Source organism: Amia ocellicauda, chromosome 15, assembly GCF_036373705.1.
Source record: "Amia ocellicauda isolate fAmiCal2 chromosome 15, fAmiCal2.hap1, whole genome shotgun sequence".
Classification (NCBI taxonomy): domain Eukaryota; kingdom Metazoa; phylum Chordata; class Actinopteri; order Amiiformes; family Amiidae; genus Amia; species Amia ocellicauda.
Genome location: NC_089864.1, coordinates 11,312,502 through 11,332,278, shown reverse-complemented (window position 1 = coordinate 11,332,278; position 19,777 = coordinate 11,312,502). Strand labels below are relative to the sequence as shown.

The 19,777-nt window shown below is 38.1% G+C and overlaps 1 protein-coding gene across 1 annotated transcript in view; it reads left to right on the top strand.

Annotated features, from left to right (window-relative positions):
- The first annotated feature begins 4,259 nt into the window (after window positions 1-4,259).
- nell2a (neural EGFL like 2a) overlaps window positions 4,260-19,777 on the top strand; it is an 89,626-nt gene continuing 74,108 nt past the window's right edge. Inside the window, exons 1-5 of the mRNA XM_066724098.1 lie at window positions 4,260-4,659; window positions 5,063-5,188; window positions 12,591-12,741; window positions 17,628-17,801; window positions 17,899-17,995. Of these exons, the coding sequence (XP_066580195.1) occupies window positions 4,608-4,659; window positions 5,063-5,188; window positions 12,591-12,741; window positions 17,628-17,801; window positions 17,899-17,995 (600 nt within the window). The 5' untranslated portion in view covers window positions 4,260-4,607. The remainder of the gene's footprint in view (window positions 4,660-5,062; window positions 5,189-12,590; window positions 12,742-17,627; window positions 17,802-17,898; window positions 17,996-19,777) is intronic.

Below are 19,777 nucleotides of genomic sequence, written 5' to 3'. Positions count from 1 at the left end.
CATAATGGTCTATCCCTCATGTCATGTCATGCATGTATAGTTGGCTGTTGGCTGGATATATGATAAATGCTTCAGGCAGATCTGCATCCTTCTAATGATCGAGACAAGCACTAAACCTAGAGCTGACAGAGAAAAGGTCTCGAGGTTCATGCAGAATGGTGGATGGTACCTGAAGTGAAACGGTAGCAATGCTTCATCAGAGGCTGCTCAGTAACATGTATTGTTATTTTGTATTGCATCCTGTGCTTACGATGACACAAACAGGGTATGTTACAAACCTATACATCTCTGAAGGCCGATTGTAAGGACACAGAACAGCGAGAATGTATTATTATTAATATTATTATTGGTGAACTCAGACAATAAAGCTGGGCATGTTAATATGCCCTCAGCCAAAACAATGTATTTCGCAATCCTGATTATTATTTCAGCTGCTGCTCTTTATGTAAGCATAGAAACAGTTCAGTATGGAGAATTGGAGCCATTGTCTGCGTTGCCAAGAATCGTAATACATGTTGTTTGCAATGACCATGATGTGAAATATGAGCTTGTAATAACACAGAAAGTAATACTTGTAATGTTTTCACTTTGGGGCATTCTGATATTTACTGACTAAGCTTTAGCTTCTTAACTTCAGTATAAAAGTATATTATAAACTACTATTTTCTATATTGTGACCTATATACTGGCAATATGAATTTAATGCAGCATTTATGTTACATTTTCCAAAGCTTATAGAGCAATCTTCAAAGGAATGATGTATGAGGCTATCATTTTATATCGGTCTTATTGCACAATGTCCATATTTGGTGTAAATCAATTCTGCTCATTCTTCTTCTGCTCAACTGTTTAATAAATGCCTTTAAAACAGTGGAACTAAAGTATTCAGAACTGGCCGATATGACGTTTATAGTGTCGCTCCAGGCAGAATACTTCAGAGGTGAAGTAATGTGTGTAATTCCCTGAGTCACAAAACTTTATGAGCAGCACGGAAACCTAAGGATACCAGTTATATCACTGGACCACAGTGGGTTATGAGATCAGAGATGTAATCAACAACAATGCTGCCGAGGACAGAGCAGGTAAGCGTGAGAGCCATCGATGTAATCTGAAAAATGATGGGTTTCCGGTGCAGATGAGCCAGGTGTTGTAATGTGTTTTGCCTCTTGGTACCACTTAGAATTCTGGCGGCAATTGGAGACAGGTGGAGAATACATGACGGTGTGTTTATAGATAGATGTGCGAATCCTGTAATGCAGAAATGAAGTCAGACAGACATACAACACTAAGCAAAAGGAAAGAATGCTAATACATTTAACATCTTCCCTTATTTGAAAAGAAAACATGACCACGATATTTCAGTTGATATCCTGCATTACTGGTGGAAGTGGGGTATAACAAATACACTCCAAAACATTGGGGGTTGGTTTTTCACAAGTCTTTTTAATAGCTAGATGTACATGGGTCAGATAGAGAGGATTTCGTTTCTTGCACATTTTAAAAGGTGAACAAAAGAGGGTACTATAAATAGGGTCAAATTATCAACAAACACCACGCTTATACGTTGACCGTTGGTAAACTCAGCACTGCAGAATGTCAGAAAAGGTGCTGTCTCACTGTGCCTTCTGTTTATTGCCTTGCAGAGACGTGACCCTTCGAGGTCATTTGGAGGGCAAACATCCATCACATATCTCATTAGTCCTAGCTGTGGGTCTGGCGAAGAAATATGGAACAATGTGAGAAAACATGTTGGTAGGATTCCTACCAGAATGTCAATGATGTGTGTTTTTTCCTGGTGAATACTCATCAGCAGGTAACAGATGTTGCTTTAATATAAACAGACAGTGTTTGACTCCATGAAGTGAGAGATAATAAATCTAGCCTTAACGGTGCACGGATTCGGGCTGGCTGCCGGGTCTTATCAGTACTAAGAGATCTTTATTCTTTTCGTTTGCTTCCCTATATCATCTTGTCCTATATTTCCTCCGTGTCTCCTACTTTCCCTAATGTGTTCTGCCGCCGATCGCCTTTAATGGTCTATTTCAGTTATTCAAGTGAAAGAGGTGAAATATATAAGAGGCTGGGAGTTCAGGTACAATTGACCGTTGTGAGCAGAGGGCACACTTCTGACTCTGACCCACCTGCAATAGCAAGAAAATAAATCTGCACTTGTTAATGGTTATATATATGAGTGGAAGAAAGAACCATTGGGGGAAAAAGAGGTTTACAGTTTTTTCTTTAAGCAGGTGGGTCAAGGTTTTCATACAATATGGCCCCAGGAGTTCCCCCCGCTGCCACCAATTCTGCCAATTACATTCCTGGGTACAGAATCTCACAGTCTGGATCTTGCAGCACAACTTGGCTTTGCTTCACTTCACTTTTATCAAGGGAAACCTGCCTACAGAGTCTGAGCATTGCCAAAACAGCACTGCCTGTTGTCTATCAGGTGTTCCTTCATTGCTACACAATCAGAGCTGCTTGTTGACAAGACTGCGCACAGCTGCTTTAGCTTTAAAACAGGAAACTACCTATTTTTACATCAAAGTGTATCATTCATATTACCAAAGGAGGTGCTGAAAAAAAAATTCTGAAAGTCAAAGAGTTGTATTACTGGTAAGATTTGGAGCTGAACATTTATTTGTATCTATCTATCTATCTATCTATCTATCTATCTATCTATCTATCTATCTATTTATTTTTTAGCAGACAACCTTATCCAAGGCAACACAAGAAACATTTTCATATACATCAGTTTTGAGGATTCATGTTCATATTTTATGGCTTCGACATTCAACATTTTGCTTCTTTGTTACATCAATGACTTTTAAAGTGGTAATCGTTATAATTATATTAATTCAAATAATATTTATAGGAGCTGTAGTCCCTGATCTTGGCAAAGCAGGTTGTGTCGAAAGTACAGGAGGTACTACACACCCTATCACATTACCTAACTTCAATTAATTGGGTAATTCTGAAGGGAAAATCAAATTGGATTCAGAAGGCTATAATAATAGCACTAATCTCCTGGGTAAAAATTGATTTGTTTCAATGCATTGATCCTTTTCTTATTAAGATATATGGACCCTGTGAAGTCTAGGAGAAACATACTGGCTTTCTTTCACAAATGGCAGTTTATTAGTGTGAACAATTGTCCATTAACCTTTAAGAACATTAACAGTGTGTGATATGATTTATCAGACCATGGTCAGAGTAAGAGATGCACTTTTTAAATATGTTTTATAGTTGCAGTGGAGTATAAATACAGACCTTTAGAAGTGACTTCCTTCACTCTTCATGGGAATGTATAAATGGCTGCAATCTGTTCAATCACTACAAAACTTTCCAAAAGAAAGTTAGATAGTATTATAGCCCTCGATGTGTCCTAAATATATAACCAAAGAAATGCACAAAAATAGTTCAATGCATTTTATGACTCATTTTGGGACAATGCTTCGATTGCCTTTGTTTGACTTCTCTGTCCATGGGCACACATTACATATAAACAGAGACACCTTGACCTTTCTCAGGCATGTAGCTGCGTACGATCAGTCTGCTTCCCTCTTTCATAACACGCTGAATAAGATGTGTGAAAGTAATGTTTTCATGTCACCAGGGGAGTAGTTAGCTGAATGTGCAGAGCTATGGGAGGAATTGCAAACCGTTTCTTAAGTCAACATAACATTCAGGTACTAATTGACTGCGTTTGATGGTTCAAGGCTGGAGCGGATGCTTAGTGGTGCTCTAGTCCTCCAGTTCTTTATTATAGAGTGCTATATTATATTATTATATATATACACAGAGAGAGAGAGAGAGAGAGAGAGAGAGAGAGAGAGAGAGAGAGAGAGAGAGAGACTGTATGTTAACATTTTGCCATTTAAATACTGGGACAACATAAAGAGTATGTAAAACAATACAATCATAAATTACTTTTAAGTCTGCAAGAATTCTGTAACCTAACCTGTACAAATATTTGATCAGTTCTCTAATTGTGCTAAGCATTTTATTTTGGTGCATGCAATGGAAAGTTTCAAGTGGGATGCCTTTGACCAGAAAGCTTGAGGATTATTATTATTATTATTATTATTATTATTATTATTATTATTATTATTATTTGTATACACATTGATAGATATCTGCGACTCCCCGGTGTTTTGGGAGGATCATGCCCACCAGGGGGCCGGGATTGGTGCTGCTCCTCTCGCCTCCCTGCCTCCCTCCCTCTCCACGCCGAGGCAGCAGCACAGTGCCTCTCTCTCTCTCTCTCTCTCTCTCTCTCTCTCTCTCAGCCTGCAACACATTTCCACCAACTCTCCGGGCGGCTGGTTACACTGCCCCTTTGACTGATCTTATCTTTATGGCCATACAACCACGGATGTGTATCTTCTGCATAGTCTTGACCCCGGCGTGAATGGAATAACCGCAACCCCTTTTTTTGCTCGATTTGCTGTTTTCAAAGTTAGGATGCCGCTGGTTCCTATGTGTGGGGATGCGTGAGGCTGTGCTGATGTGACTGCCTCCGCTCTTATGTGATCCTCACTGCTGTACTAGTGCAACCCGCCTTTTAAACGAGTGGACAGCAGAACATGGACTAACATTGTTCCTTCACGATGGGATTATTAAAAGTCACTTTTGTGCTGTGTGTCTTCGGCATCTTCTCAGGTACGGGATTTGGGTTTAATCTGGACGAGCATCAGTAATGGATTTAGGGACGTATTAGTGTAAACTTTATAGATTAAGCATTTAGGCGGCTGTTTACAATCAGGCAATTTGGTTTTAACGAACGCATTTAATGTATTTCAGGATAAAGTGAACTAGGATAAGTAAATTGTATTATTATTATTATTATTATTATTATTATTATTATTATTAATATTATTATTATTATTATTATTAGTAGTAGTAGTAGTAGTAGTAGTAGTAGTATTAGTATTATTATTATTATAGGCAGCCGGTACCCGAATTGACACCCTCCGATGCCCAGACTGATATGTAAACCTATATGAAGTGGACTTTAGCAATCAAAGTATCATGGTTTGGTGAATATGTGTAATTTTGTTTCAAGTTTTAGGGCTTGGGGTCGACCCTGCTGTGCAGATCGACGTTTTCAATGAGCTGAAGCTGGAGTCGTTGGCTGGACTTTCGCAGGTCCAGGGTTTCCACAATGAGAGCAGAGCATTTCTCTTTCAAGGTACGCAGTGTTAAACAGTGCTGTTTCTTCTGTATTTCCCAAACTGCTTGGATTTATTATCAAATGTGTATGTTTTGTCTTTCATATTGAACTTTAATTATTGTTCTAATCTAAATAACGCGATCAACAATGCACACACAGTTATACATTGTTACAAAGCTGACCAGAATGGTATGTATTTACTTATTTAATGACATACTTACGCCCTACGCCCTTACTTATTTACTGGGTATTTTACTAGCATTATTTTCTGTCTGGAAGTCATCTAAATGGCTTGTCATCTCCGTTTGATGTTATCAGATGTATGATCTAGATAGCACGGGAACTTCATATTCCTGCAGCCCCTGCATGGGAAGTTGAATGCATTTCACCCACTTCTCCATAAAGCCAGGTCTTTCTGAGGTATGTGTGAAGAGCTGTGGATTTACAGTAACCAAAAGGTAAAATCCAGAAAGCCTAAAGAGATTTTTAATTTTGGTATCCGTCTGTCAAGATATTCTGAGAGCAATTAAACATAATGCAATGGGGGAATGATATGATAAAATTGGAAAGCTCCTGGCTACATCAGTCCTGCCAAATGGGGGCAGGTGGCAGCACTGTATTTATCTTCTAAAGATTTTATCACGAGCCTCGGAGATGGATCTGCAATTCCTGACTGGAAATGATTGGATTTCATCAGCCTTATTTTAGCAGGCTCATGCTTTCATCCCTTTTTTTTTTTCTCGTGTGACACCCAGATATGAAACCGATGCTGAAAAAAAAACCTTTCAATACATTTCCTTTTGTGTTTTGATGTTAGCTGCTGGACTTAGCACTGTACTGAGCAGGAGGCAGATTTCAGCACAGTTGCCTTTATGTAATGTGTGAGGGAGTTGCCCAAGGAAATAAGAGTGGTAAACTGTAATATAATGTAGGAAAACATCAATCCTTTATTAACTGCTTCCCTGTAGCTGAACATGACATGGTAGAGAGATACTAAAACAGCTGCCCTTTCACTGTGCTAAATGGTGTTGCTATTTATTCACCAGGCATTCAGTTAGGCTGGATATTAGTTACTTGTATTTTATTTTCATATCCTGGGCGAATGCCAATATAGTGGCAGCCTGCCTGTTAGTTATAGTCCCAGTAGATGATTATTCAAAATCAATTAGCCATCTAGTTTTGGAGCCTTTCCTTTGTAGATGCTGTTTTGTGTGCTGCCAACCAGACAGAAGGCATTTGACTCCAAGCCGAATGAGTTTCAAGTCAACTTGAGATCCAACATATTGAGATTCTGTCCGCCCATATAAGTCTTTTGTGTGTCAATGAAAGGACATGATCTCCATCTACCGCCATGTAAGGCTGTTGAACATGGTTGGAAATGAATAATAAACACATTGGCTGAGTGTGTTTGTCTTGTAAGAATTGTATATATAGAGAAATGCTTGGGTGCAGACTCCGTGGGTGCTCCAGGCCTCCAGCATCCTTTGGTAGACGAATTGAGTGCTCCTCGCTCAGCCAGCCTCCTCCGCGCCAGCAACCCTCCACCCCCACCCGGAAGGCACCTGCTGTCAGAAATAAGTCTGTGCCTATGCAACAATATACAATTGTATTCCTCTTCCTTCAGACTCTGCAGTTGTAGAAGTGTATGTGGCCCTTGATTTTCTGAGAACTAAAAAGCACATGGGTTCATTGTCAAAGAAATGTTTTCCATTACCAAAATCTTGACAGCTGCTGCCATTATGTGTACAATATATGGGGTAACTGCTGTTGCTGTCCATTGTCCAGCATGTTTTTGTATTATTCAGACAAACCTTGTTAATTTTGACAATAATGTGTCCTCCGCTCAACGAAGCTATAATTAGACTCTGTCGTTCTTTAGTTCTGTATTTTGCAAAGTAAAATAAAGACATGTAATGAAAAGTGTGACTAATATTCAGTCTCTGAAGAAAACAAGGCGCCATCTGAAGAGTGCACTATGTGAATGTCATCAGATACTCTTGAAATCACACTGACTCACCCACAAGCTTATCAGAGAGTCCCGAATCAAACTGTTATCTTTGCAGCCATAGGAGTGACCTCAGAGCGGGGGATTATTTGTTCCAGCACAATGACTCGAGAGAAGAAAATGTCCTGTGAGTGCAGATTGCCCGAACACCTGGGATTATTTGGGAGGTGGCGGCAGGATATCTAGGGCAATAGAAGGTTATGGATTCCATCTAAGAGTTTTGTATTCCTTATTTTAATTATTAAGAGAACAGCCTTGTGTTATATACTCTTTTATAATACATTGTTTTAATACAGCCAATGCTATCTTATTAGAGCACCTGCACGATTCAATGAAGCCATGTCCCTATAGAGGGATCCCAGTGGGTTCTTACCTTTTTCTCATTAACATTTTCATTTTTCAACTAATTTATTCAGTAATGTGTTTCCTCTTGTAATGTTCTTCAGGTGATCACAGTTTATACTATGTAAATATGTATGCAGCAGAAAACAGAAACCTGTGCTTCGATTTGTGTTGTAATCCACAAGACTCTTGAAGAGATAAGCTACAATATTTCTTCTTTTTTTAACAACTAGTTGATTCTTCTTGAGTGGAATTATAGTTCTGTGAGGGGCTTTGCTGGCCTCTTTGTTGTGCATGAGATGGTTGAAGATATGGCCCCTCCTGATACAGACTGTCAGAGGTTTTCTAAGATTGAGGATGGATTGATAGCCAGTACCATGGGCATACACTAATATGAGCATCATCTGGTATCGGGGAAACTAAATTCACTGTGAGGAAGAATATGCACTAAATTGTGTTTAAAAAGGTCATCTCAGTCTCAGAATAAATAAATGGTTTGAGCTGGAGTGTTCTGTCTGAGGACATCTCTTCTCCAAAAATTCATCTTTATACCAAATAAGCCCTCCCATTCAGATACTTCATAAGACTGTAGAACACCGATAGCTACGTTAAGACTCTTGGCAGCTGTCACCACAAATAAGGTAGACATCAGAACATGTCTCACCAAGCGAATGCCTGCAGTGTTTCCTGCTCGTATTTTACATTCGCACTTCTTTGTAATGCATTTAAAACGTAAACCAAACAAACAAATATATCTCAGTAATTGTAAACGTTCAATGCTCCACTGTGTTGTGCGGAATGAACCCTGTATTTTATGAGAAAGAAATGTTGATTGATGCACTGTGCAGTATGGTGTTTGTGAAACGGATCTTATATTCTTATTTTAAATCTGTAGTTTGATGAATCCCTAGCCTTGTTAACATTAGTTGGTGGCAGTTATTTTCTGAGTTTCCGAGCTTGGGGAGCCAGGTGTCACTGAAGCAAGCCGTTTGTGTTGCAGGGTCAATATTGCAAAGATGCTACTGAAAAAGGAGTGGGATTTAAAGCCATTAGATAACCAGAAGTACCCGGAAAAAGAAATAAGGTTATTCCCACTGTGGACGCCGCTGATGTGTAGTTGCTGTTTAAAAGGCTGTTCATTTGTAGCAGCCGGAGAAATCTCCTCTGCTGAATTGGAGCTTTAGTAAGCTCCCGCTGTGAACTCAGGGAGTCAATGAGAAACGCGCAGGGGGCATGGTTGTGGATTTCGCCTTTTGAAATTAAGTAGATACAGTCTGATTTTTAATATCGAAATAACAGAGTTCTTAAAATTCGGGAACAGTAAGATTACCGAGTGATTCAAAGTGTTGCTTTGAAGATTAGGTTCAGAACATATCTTGCAAAACAATCTATACCGAATGTCCCAAAGATAAGCATAAACAATAAGTGTGTTAGTATGGAAATACCGGCAGCAACTCACAAAATAAACTTCTACAGTTTCATTGCCTTTAGTGAGGACCATGGAGGAATAAAAAAAACATGTCCTTGCCTTTTTTAAACTTAATTAATCCAGGCGACCATTTTTAGCTACTGAATTGATGTGTTTAGAACAGTTTAGAACACGTTGCATTGCATGTATTAGGACTTTGTAGGCCCTTCATTTTAAATGTCTGTTTATATGAAATTTGAATGCATTTTTGTGCGGGAAACAAGCACCCTGATATAAAGAATGAGTAAACATTTGTTTGGTGTAGCTGCAATCTTCAGGGACAGGTGGTCTTTGTTTCCAGACAATTTAACATTGGAAACATATATCAAACTGGCCATTATGAGCAGGAGGTCCTTTCTTCCAGACCAATAAAGGTTCGACTGATGGCTTTCCATTGGATATTGATTTGGCTATTGTGGAGCTGATGCTTTTGGCAGGGATGGAAAGCATTTATTCAAAACACCGTCATCTTATTGCTTCTGAGCTAGGAAAAGTGAGGTGCATTATATCCGTCTCTCGCCGAATTGCTGTGTCTTAAATAGAAATAAGTGCTCCCACCTTGTTCAGCTACCAGAAGTATAGGTGGCTTGTTTGATATAGTAATTTCTGTGGGTAACTGTGGCGTGTGATTCATGGGCGAGTCCAGCCACCTGCTGAAATGTGCTCTGCCTTGAAAATCCTTCAATTCCCTGCTGCATGGTGTTGGATTGTGCAGCAGACTGTGGGTGCAGAGCACTGTTGAGATAAAAGGATTCGACCAGCTGGATTGCACAGCAGTCTTCTGTACAAGGAGCTCCAGGACAGATTGACAGGTCTTGCTCTCCGCACCAGTGCGGCACTGCATTGCTTTAAGATGAAAAGATCAGAGGGCGCGGGCATGTCTGTTTCTCCCTCAGCCCTGGAAAGACAGGCCTGGTGTCAGGTGAGTGAGTAGGTCAACAGTAAATTGGAGATGTTTAGAAAGAAAGCACTCCTGTTCTATTTTTGCCCCAGTAAATCTGGCACCTAAGATTGTCATGTTTTTATCAGTTTCACCAACCTGACATTTGTATTGAGATCTATGATATATTAGGGAACGACTGCTTTGCTAACTTTTGTGTGTACAATGTGTGATGAGGTAAAATCACACAAATTTGTCTGTCTGGAAGGCTGAAACATCTTCACAGTATTAATAGTAATGCAATTCAATTTAATGATGTTTACTGGCTATTCCAGTACGTTATTTATTCTCATTCAAGAGTTACAGTAATGTTATCCTACTATAAAATGTTATGTGTTTGAATTTGCAGTAATCCACTGACAACCCATAGTGTAATTATACACTTGTAGGGATTGTGAAATTATTAAAAGAAAGCATATCCTTTTATTTTATGTCTTTGAGAATATAATTTCTGAACTTTGACCTTTGACGTCACTGGTTTTGAACTTGATTGATTGGTATGCAAGTTATCATGGTGTTGCCCAAAAAGGAGAACATCGTCCTAAACAGGCTGTCAGGTCACTATTGTGCTGCTGGAGTGTTGCCTGTGTGTTAATGAGACCAGTCACACAAAGCGATAAGCCATGAAAAACTGACACCTGTTTGTTGCTGTGGATGGCCAGACTTTAGGGTGTCCTCACTAGACAGCCTGGACAATACGAGCAAACGCATGAATTACTATGATAGGGTTTTATAACAATCACATGGTAATAGTTGGAAGACATAGGTGAACAGAACCACTTGGGTTCAGCTTCTCACAATTAAAGACGTTTGAGTAGATTTTACATGGCCCGATAGCTGACCAAGTGAAAAGGTGTTTGAGAATGAGAATGAGAATGAAGTGTGACTTCATCCTCCTGGATTACATTGGACTATTGACACTCGATATTGCCATTCCTGTCTGACATTAATAAGAATAATTGATTCTACAGCATGTAATCCATCATTTTGAAATGATACATATATTAATGAAAGCTACAAATTATTAACTATGACATATGTATAACGTATACATATATAATGAAAATGAAACGTTCTGTAACTCAGATTTATAATTTGTGTAGTGACAAGGCATTTGTTTTTTTACCTTCCATCACACACTTGTTCCCACTCTTTTAAACTATTTTCTTGTATTATTTTGTAAGGGAAATAACAGTAACTCATATGGGCTAGCATTCCATTTATTCACAATTTTGACAGCAAGGACAAAAACATATTCCCCAACAAGGGTCTTATCAGATTGGCCAGATCTCTGCCACCATGACTCTCACCATCATTACCACTACAGCTAATTTATTTGCATTCTCCCTTCACAAAGGCTTTTAAAACTGATCGATTAAATAAAATACTTAGTGGACACTTTTACAAAAAGCTTCAGTGAATCACCTGTTTCCCTGTGGATGTGTCTATTGCTTAAACCCACAACCCCTTTATTAATAGCAATTCATGTTCCAAATGATGATGAATGTGATATAGAGCAGCAATCGCTCATATCCTGATTGGTTACAAAATTAAAAGCTTGCATATGATATGAAATCACATACGGACGTCTGTGACATTTGTAGATATTCCAACACGCTTACTTGCTGTTAGAGGTGCTGGTTTGTGATGCTGCGTCTAGCAATAAAAGCGTACAATTTATTATCATCATAGGGCGTGGTATTGTTTTAGCTAAGATATATGTCAGTTGTTGATGAAAGTAATAAAAACAATGATCAAATTAAATAATTAAAACAAAAATCACAAATTCTATACACTGTAAATGCATCAGCTTACCATTATTCATTTAAAGCCCCTTCATCTTGAAAACAAAACAAAACAAAACCGTATGAAGAGCACACGATAATCAGTCCTGTTTCTGGTCGAAAAATTAAAGTCGTTATTGTGGATAACATTCAGACCTGCTAATTCCTCCTGTGCAATAAGCCATTCTTTTGTTGCCAATTTTTCTGTTGAATAGTTGAAAGAGAAGGCTACATTTATTGTGTCAATTTTCTCTTCCCACCAACTGGGATTAAAATGTTTATACCAATGTTGTTGCTTACTGTTTCGACGCAAAACTGTGTCATGTCGTCCTGCACGCATCCCATGGCTAAAAATGAACACTTTGATGTGATTGCTTCTGAGAAGCTTCATTATTTATTGATAGTTCCATTAAAATACCATAGATGTCTGCATCGAGGGGATTAGACTGAACACTGGTGGGAAAATAAAAGATAACATGAAGATCTAAAATAAATCCTGCAGTTCTCTCTTTTCAGATCCCTGTTTTTTATATTAGAAACACAATAGTGCACATAGATGGATGGAATGAAAGTCTAAACTGCTGCATTTAACTGAAACCGCTTAACAAGATTAATGTGAACATGCATTTTTATGTATAAATCTTCCTATGGAGAAATTACTTATTTTTAGGGGCAGGTTTATAAATTGGATGTACTTTAGCAGGAACTGAAATAAAACCATGATTTATCCGGAAAAATGTTTGAAATTGAACAAATAACAGTATACATCACTGCAGCTGAGTTCTCTTTCTCCAGTTCCAGTCTTTAACTCTTTTGTATTGGACTTTTATAGATTCTGGATCATTTTAACTATTAATATGTTGTTGTTGTTTTTTCCTCAGATACATCAAGGAATATTAAAGCATCCCCAGATGTTGCGGAACAGATGCTGAAGAAATTAAGGAACAAGAATGAGTTTACAGTCCTAGTAACTCTAAAACAGGAACGTCTCAATTCTGGAGTCATTTTATCCATCCATCACTCAGATCAAAGGTAGGATTTTATTAAGTAGCTGCTATAGCTTGATCTGTGAATATTGAGGGCCTGCTTCCGTGCCACACCAGCATTGTGTAACCCCCTGCTGTGCGAGCGATAGATCGAAAGGGAGGAAATCACGCTGTTGCCCCTGCCATTAGCACAGTCTATCAGTGTTCATTACACTTCCCAGCGAAGAAAAGCAGATCTCTTGTAATCATACATTTCCAGTAGACCTATTGGTCTGCTGCACCGGCACACCATTTGGTCAGATGGAGAGCTTTTGAGGTCAACGGTCATATTAATGTGACGTGCATAGATTAAATAAAGAAAACTGCAGTTTATTATTATCAATATTGTTATCGATAGGTCTGATGTTTTCTATTTCCTTATTTATGAATGTGACACGACACTTAAACCCTGAAAATTGTTTTATTTTTAGAATAAACAAATGTCCTCACTGGGATTAGTATTGCTAGTGTTTTGCATGCACATGGATGACCTGATATGTCACCTGGTGCAATCTGAAGTTAATAATGAAAACATTTACATCATAATGTGATGTAGAAAATGTCATTGCACATCCCTGTACAGCCTCTTAAAAGTGGTCCAGATTATTGGGCCATGAAGTAGTCAGCAATGATAAGCTCTTGTTGTTATGAATTTTAATTTCCTCACCACATCTACCACTTTCTGTTTCTGTGTCTTCAGCAGGAAGACCAGAGGCAGCTTATGGCCTTTCATATGCATGTGGTTTAAACAGGAATTAATATACAAGATGCTGAAAACATTCAGAATTAAATAAACTCACCAAATTATTGAAATTGTGTGCTCTACATACAGACATAGTGAGTCATTGACAGACGAATAACATATTTCTCAATTTTATTGGAACAATAAACCTCAACAAGACATCTTAAAGAAACACTGCAACCCTCATTTGTCACTGAATTGTTAATATTCCATTACTTTGTTAAAATTGCATGAGGAACCTTTTCTCTGCTCCAGGGACAGCGCAAGTTCCACCTGATTTCCTTCCTTTATTGTAGTACAAATAAGCACGGTCAGCCTGAAAAACTAGTTATTTTAATAGTGGGATGCCATTAAGGTCCGCAACATGATGTAGTCTGGTGATACTTTAAATACATAATCATCATATTGGCATTGACTGCGGAACAGAAGTGGCAATCTTTTAGTTTTCTTTGATGGGTCATCAATCGCATGGCTTTATGTGGAGATTGTCACACTGTGGATGGTGATTTGTAAGCGGTATGCATATTTAATGCACAGGAGAAAGCACTATGGTTTCTGTTTTGTAAGTGCCTCCTTACAGTGTTTCATTTTCTGTTTTTTGCAAAGTAGGAAACATGCATAGTTAGTTATTTTTCAGTGCCTTTGCATATTGAAAAACACATAATCATGAGCTCTTGTGACTCTAAAATCAAAATGTCTGTTCTCGCGTTAGGCCTTTGCACTTTGTGCGGTTGGTTATTGTGATCGCTGGAACGTATTGATCCAGTCTTTTCATTGATTTTACTGGCAATGAATGAATGGAATTGATTAGACTCATCTGAGGGATCTCTGCCTGGTTCCGTGAAGCATTTACACAGTAAACGTCTCTTAAGCATGAATACTTCTGATGTGTTTTTAATGAAGCCTAATTCACTTCATCCAAAACCCTGTAGTTGTCAGAACTGCTTCATACTCAAAGTAGAAATAAGAATAGCCTTGAGGCGTTACTGATCCAAAGAGAGGAGCTGCAATATTTAGTCTGTATTGAATTCGATAACATTTCCAGCCTGTAGCTGACTTCCTCGCCATGCTGGAGTTGATGCATTTGTTCCCAATTTACACTCACACCAGTCCTAAATTACTGTGTACTGAACTATGAAGGCATAACCAGCACAGAGATAATTACCACACGTAAATGAACAGCTCTATGGCTGTAATTATCCAAATGGTAAATATATATTCTTGGAATTTTTATTAAATTATGTGCAATATCGTAACTTTTGCGTGTGTGTCTGTGTGTTGGGGGGGAGGTGATTAAATAAAAAATGAATGGTGTATTTCCTTTTATTTAGCATACAACACTTGGGGATTTAAATACTCATATAAGTGGATTTTTTTAATGGACTCCAGCATCTGCCACATGCAAGCAGCGGTCTTGTTAGATGATTCCAAGCACCATATTGATCAGCAGCAGTTAACTGTGCCACTGTGACCTAAATAAAGATGACTGGCTCTGGGAAAAGTATTTTGGAAATCAAGCGAGATGTTTTCTCCCTCTGTACGACAGGTGCAGATTGCCAGGGTGAAATTAAGAGTTTTTGAGTGCTGACTGCATGTTAGTATGAGCGTAAGCACATGGGTGCCATGTTCACAATACAATAATCCATCATGTGAAATGAAGTCAGAAACCTCCTAATGTCAGTCAAGTCACTTGAGTCAAACCGATCTGAAGAATAATTATTATAGTCAGCACATACAGTGCTCTGCTGGTATTTATAAACGAGGGGCAATTATAGCAATTTGTAAGATCAGCCTAACCACAATCGAACTGCTGTTTAGTTTAATCTATTCTATACAGAAAATACATGTTGAGTTTATTCATCTAATCTTTATTCATATTTACCAGCTTTCTTTGATAAAGGAAAGCCTTCATTTTTCCCTATATTTTTCCCAATTTTGTAGAGAAAAGGTTTATGTGCTTTTGATGGTAGCCGTATGAGTCCAAATACTCCTAGAGATAAAATAAGCACTGTTTTGCCCCGATACTATTCCCTGGACAAAGTTAAGGCTCTCTTGGTTTGGGAGAATAAAATAATAGTATTAAACACAACAAATTTACTTTATAACCTTTAAAACAATATCTCAAACCTCTATACAAGTTACACCAACACAGGTAACCTGGCAATGACAGAAACAACATATTATACAGCATTACAAAAGGACACAATACAAACACACACACACACACACACACACACACACACACACACACACACACACACACACACAAAACATAGGGTCAGTTTGGAAAAGTAGATTTTAAGATGGGATTGAAATGTAAAATGTGAAGTAGGCTAGAATTCAAACTTGTAATTGAGTTTATTTTCTCTAACGAAACGAAGAGAAGCACGACGAGATGGAATCAAACAACTGAACATCTGTCATGAATTGTACTTGGGGTCCATTGGGGAGCTGCTGAGCAGACAGGGAGGCTGAAATATTTTTCTGCTGGGTATATTGTACAGCAAGATGAACATTGTAAATATTGTTTAATTCATGAATCAGTTTAACTATGGTAACTGTACACACTGAGCAATTTAGCGATAATAAAGCCTGCCTGAAAAGTAACAACGCACTTCAACAATGTCAGTTTGTTTCCTAAAGCAGATTAGCAGACTGACAACTTACATAATAAAGTAGTTTGTAGTTGTCAAATGTTAAGCTTTTTCTTTTGTGTTGGCTTTGGTGTGCAAGACGTCATAGAGATGGAGAAAGTGTACAGTTTTTGAATCCAGAATATAGATGATTATACAATACCAATCCCTTAAAAACTATAAGTTTAAGTAAATGTCTTAGCTATGATCATTGCATCACTTTGTAACATGAATTAAAACTGATATCCCAAAGAAACGGGTAATGTTCAGACTGTACAATGCGCTAGTTAGAGCTCATCTGGGTACTGTATGCAGTTCTGGGCTCCACACTTCAAGAAGGATATTGCTGCTCTAGAGGCAGTTCAGAGGAGAGCAACCAGACTTATTCCAGGTCTGAAGGGAAAGTCCTACTGAGAGACTGAGGAACTGAACCTTTTCACCCTGGAACAGTGGGGACTTGATTCAAGTGCTCAAAATCATGAAAGGCATCGACCACATCAAACCAGAGGAGCTTTTCCAGATCAGCAGGGACACACGCATCCGGGGACACAAATGGAAATTGGGCTTCAAGGCATTCAAGACAGAAAACAGGAGACACTTCTTTACACAGAGAGGCGTCACAATCTGAAACAAACTCCCCAGGGATGTGGTTGAAGCTGAAAATTTGGGAACATTTAAAAATAGACTGGATAGGATCCTTGGATCACTTAGTTATTAATGGACACCAAACGAGCACGATGGGGCGAATGGCCTCCTCTCAATTGTAACCTTTCTTATGTTCTTATGCTCTTATAATATCTGTAATAAAATCTAGATTTTTTTTTTTAATTACAGGCCTATATCTTTTCTGTGAAATGACTGACCCATTGGCAAACAAATATGTGAATAGAAGCCATAAATAATAAATAGACCTGTCATTAGATTAAAATGTCTGATTGATTTATTTATGAGCATTAGTTGATTCATCAGTGGATTAAATACTGGTAAAGGTCTTAGAGTGGCTGCTGTGTAGCTCATTGTAATTCTTTAAGAATACCTCTACTGTTAAACATGATTGTATTGTGGAACTCATCTCCAAATGATTTGCATTCCCTGTACCTTCATGCTAGTGACCCTGAGCTAAATCCACAGTGCTGCGCTGTTTTTAATCCTTTCCTCTGGTGGTGAAATGGAGAGCTAGTTCAGAGCCCAGCTGCCTATTGTGTCACAAGAAAGGCAACATACTCTGTCGATCATCAAAACATAACAAGCAAGTCCTAACCTGTTTTTTACAGAGGTTTTGTATTCTGTCCTTTCACATTATGTTTTATTTATTGATTTGTGTAAATCGCACAGTAATGAAAGCAACGGCCCACTATCATCCTTCAATGCAGATGGGTATATAGAGTCAATGATCAGTTAGACAGCTCTGCTTCACCCGTAACCTGTAATTAACTTTTCGGCAGCATGCGCCGGATTCGTGGCCAGTTCTTGGTTTTGTTTATGCATGCAGTCTGAATGTTTGGCTCTGTTTTGCAGGTACCTTGAGCTGGAGAGCAGTGGCCACCGCAATGAGATCCGGCTGCACTACCGCACACAGAGTCAACAGGCACACACGGAGATCTTTCCCTATACCTTGGCAGATAATCAGTGGCATAAAGTGTCCATCGCCGTGAGCGCGTCCCATGTGATCTTACATGTAGACTGCAACAGGTAAGAGACGAGTACATGAACAGCAGCAAGGTATTTGCTTAAAAAGATGCATTGGTTCATTCCTTTGTTGTACTGACATATGTTATCCTTGTTTCAGGATCTATGAAAGGGTGGTGGAGGCACCATCAATGGACATTCCCAGTGAGACGTCCTTCTGGTTGGGCCAAAGGAACAATGCCCATGGCTCCTTTAAGGTAGAAACAGAAAACAAGAAATAAGAAAACAAATCTCTGCACTCAAATTGGTAATGTTGCACGCTATAATGCAGCTCAAGCTAGTCAAAAGTTTATGGTGCAGTCTTTATTTTGAATAAGACATTGCTTTTCTTTTTTAAGTTATTAAAATAATTATGGCGCCTAACAAAATATAAGATGTATTGAAAATGTATTCAGGGTTTATAATTTTCAGCGTATTATGTTTGTGCTTAATACATGTGCCTTAGATTAATTAAACATAAATTGGAGGAAAATTAGGGACATTAATAAAATGTTGCACTAGTAATTATTGTATACATTCTGTATTCAATGCAAAATACATAAATAAAAAGAAAAGATATTGCACTGCATCCGACTGACTGCGGAAAGCAGTATTAAAAATGTAAAATTCTGTTATATTTAAAAGACGCACTATACTGAGAATAAAGTCGATAAATGTAGCCTCCGCATTTATTTAAGATTTTCTTTGTTTTGCTGGAGAGAGAAACTAAATTATAAAATGCATGATCTGAAATACTAAATGTTACAATTTTTGGCAGACCAGACCAGAAACAAACACAGTGCCTTTATGTCCTTTCATTTGTCAATTTTCTCTTTCATTAACAGACACAGAGACTATCTGTCTCTTAATCTCAACATTTACCGCAAAGTCACGTTCTGAATTCTCTGCGGAGATGCTGTGATTAGCAGCAGGAAGGCCGCTATGAGAAGCGGGGCTGTCAGGATAGGCTGATTCTTTTGCACAACCACTGTTCCTTTTGAATTTGACCACATAAAGTAGTACAGTCCAAAAGCTGCTAAAAGTATTGTATGGTGGCCCAGAAGTACAAAACAAATAAAATGAAAACACTGTGATACATTTGGTTGTTGCAGTCTGTTTCTGTTTTCCCTGTCTCTGTATAAACCCTAATTAACCTATCCAGACTCCCATAGTGTAACTGGTAACTAAATGAGAGTGGTTTTGTTATTTTAAGTTACTATACCAGAATACCCACACATACAAATATAATTAGCTTTCTTTTTTTCCCCTTTGAATGTAATACATAATTTATTTAATAGTTCCTGAGCACAGCCAATGTGAACGTTGGGAATTGTTTCTGATAATATGTCCACGTAGGAACTATAGGTTTCCATGGTTACTAAGTGAACATATGTGACATTGCTTGAAATCAAAGTTGAACACGGGTAGTGAGCACTAATACAGTCTATTAAAGTCTATCTGAAAGGAATAAATATACATTTGATCAGCACCTATAAATTATGTATGGTAAACAAACTAAAACTAAAAATGAGAATACTTTATCCTAGTCTTGTTTTGCTGATGTTTAAATGTTTATATTATTTGTTTTAACTACAAACTTTTTTCCTTTTTTATGTTAGTGTCATAAAATAGTAATAGTAATGAAATGCTTTGTAGCCTTATACTAATAAATACAAGGTAAAGAGAAGAATAGTTCATTCGATTGGAGACAACAGTAAAGTACACAATACAAATGTACTGTATTTGCAGGTTCACTGAACTCATTATATAGACCAGCCCTGGATGTCTTGACCTTAACCTTGACACCGTGATGGTTTAGTCCAGAGGATACAGATCTGTTGTTCATATTTTAGGTTTGTTTTATGGTGCTGTAATCTGTTTTCAAGGATGGCTGTCTATGTCCATGAAAAATATTTTTTAATTTTACCGATAAGTTACTAGCATACTAGCAATCCCATATATATACATCACTGTTTGTGCTGGCAACATGATTGCCTTTG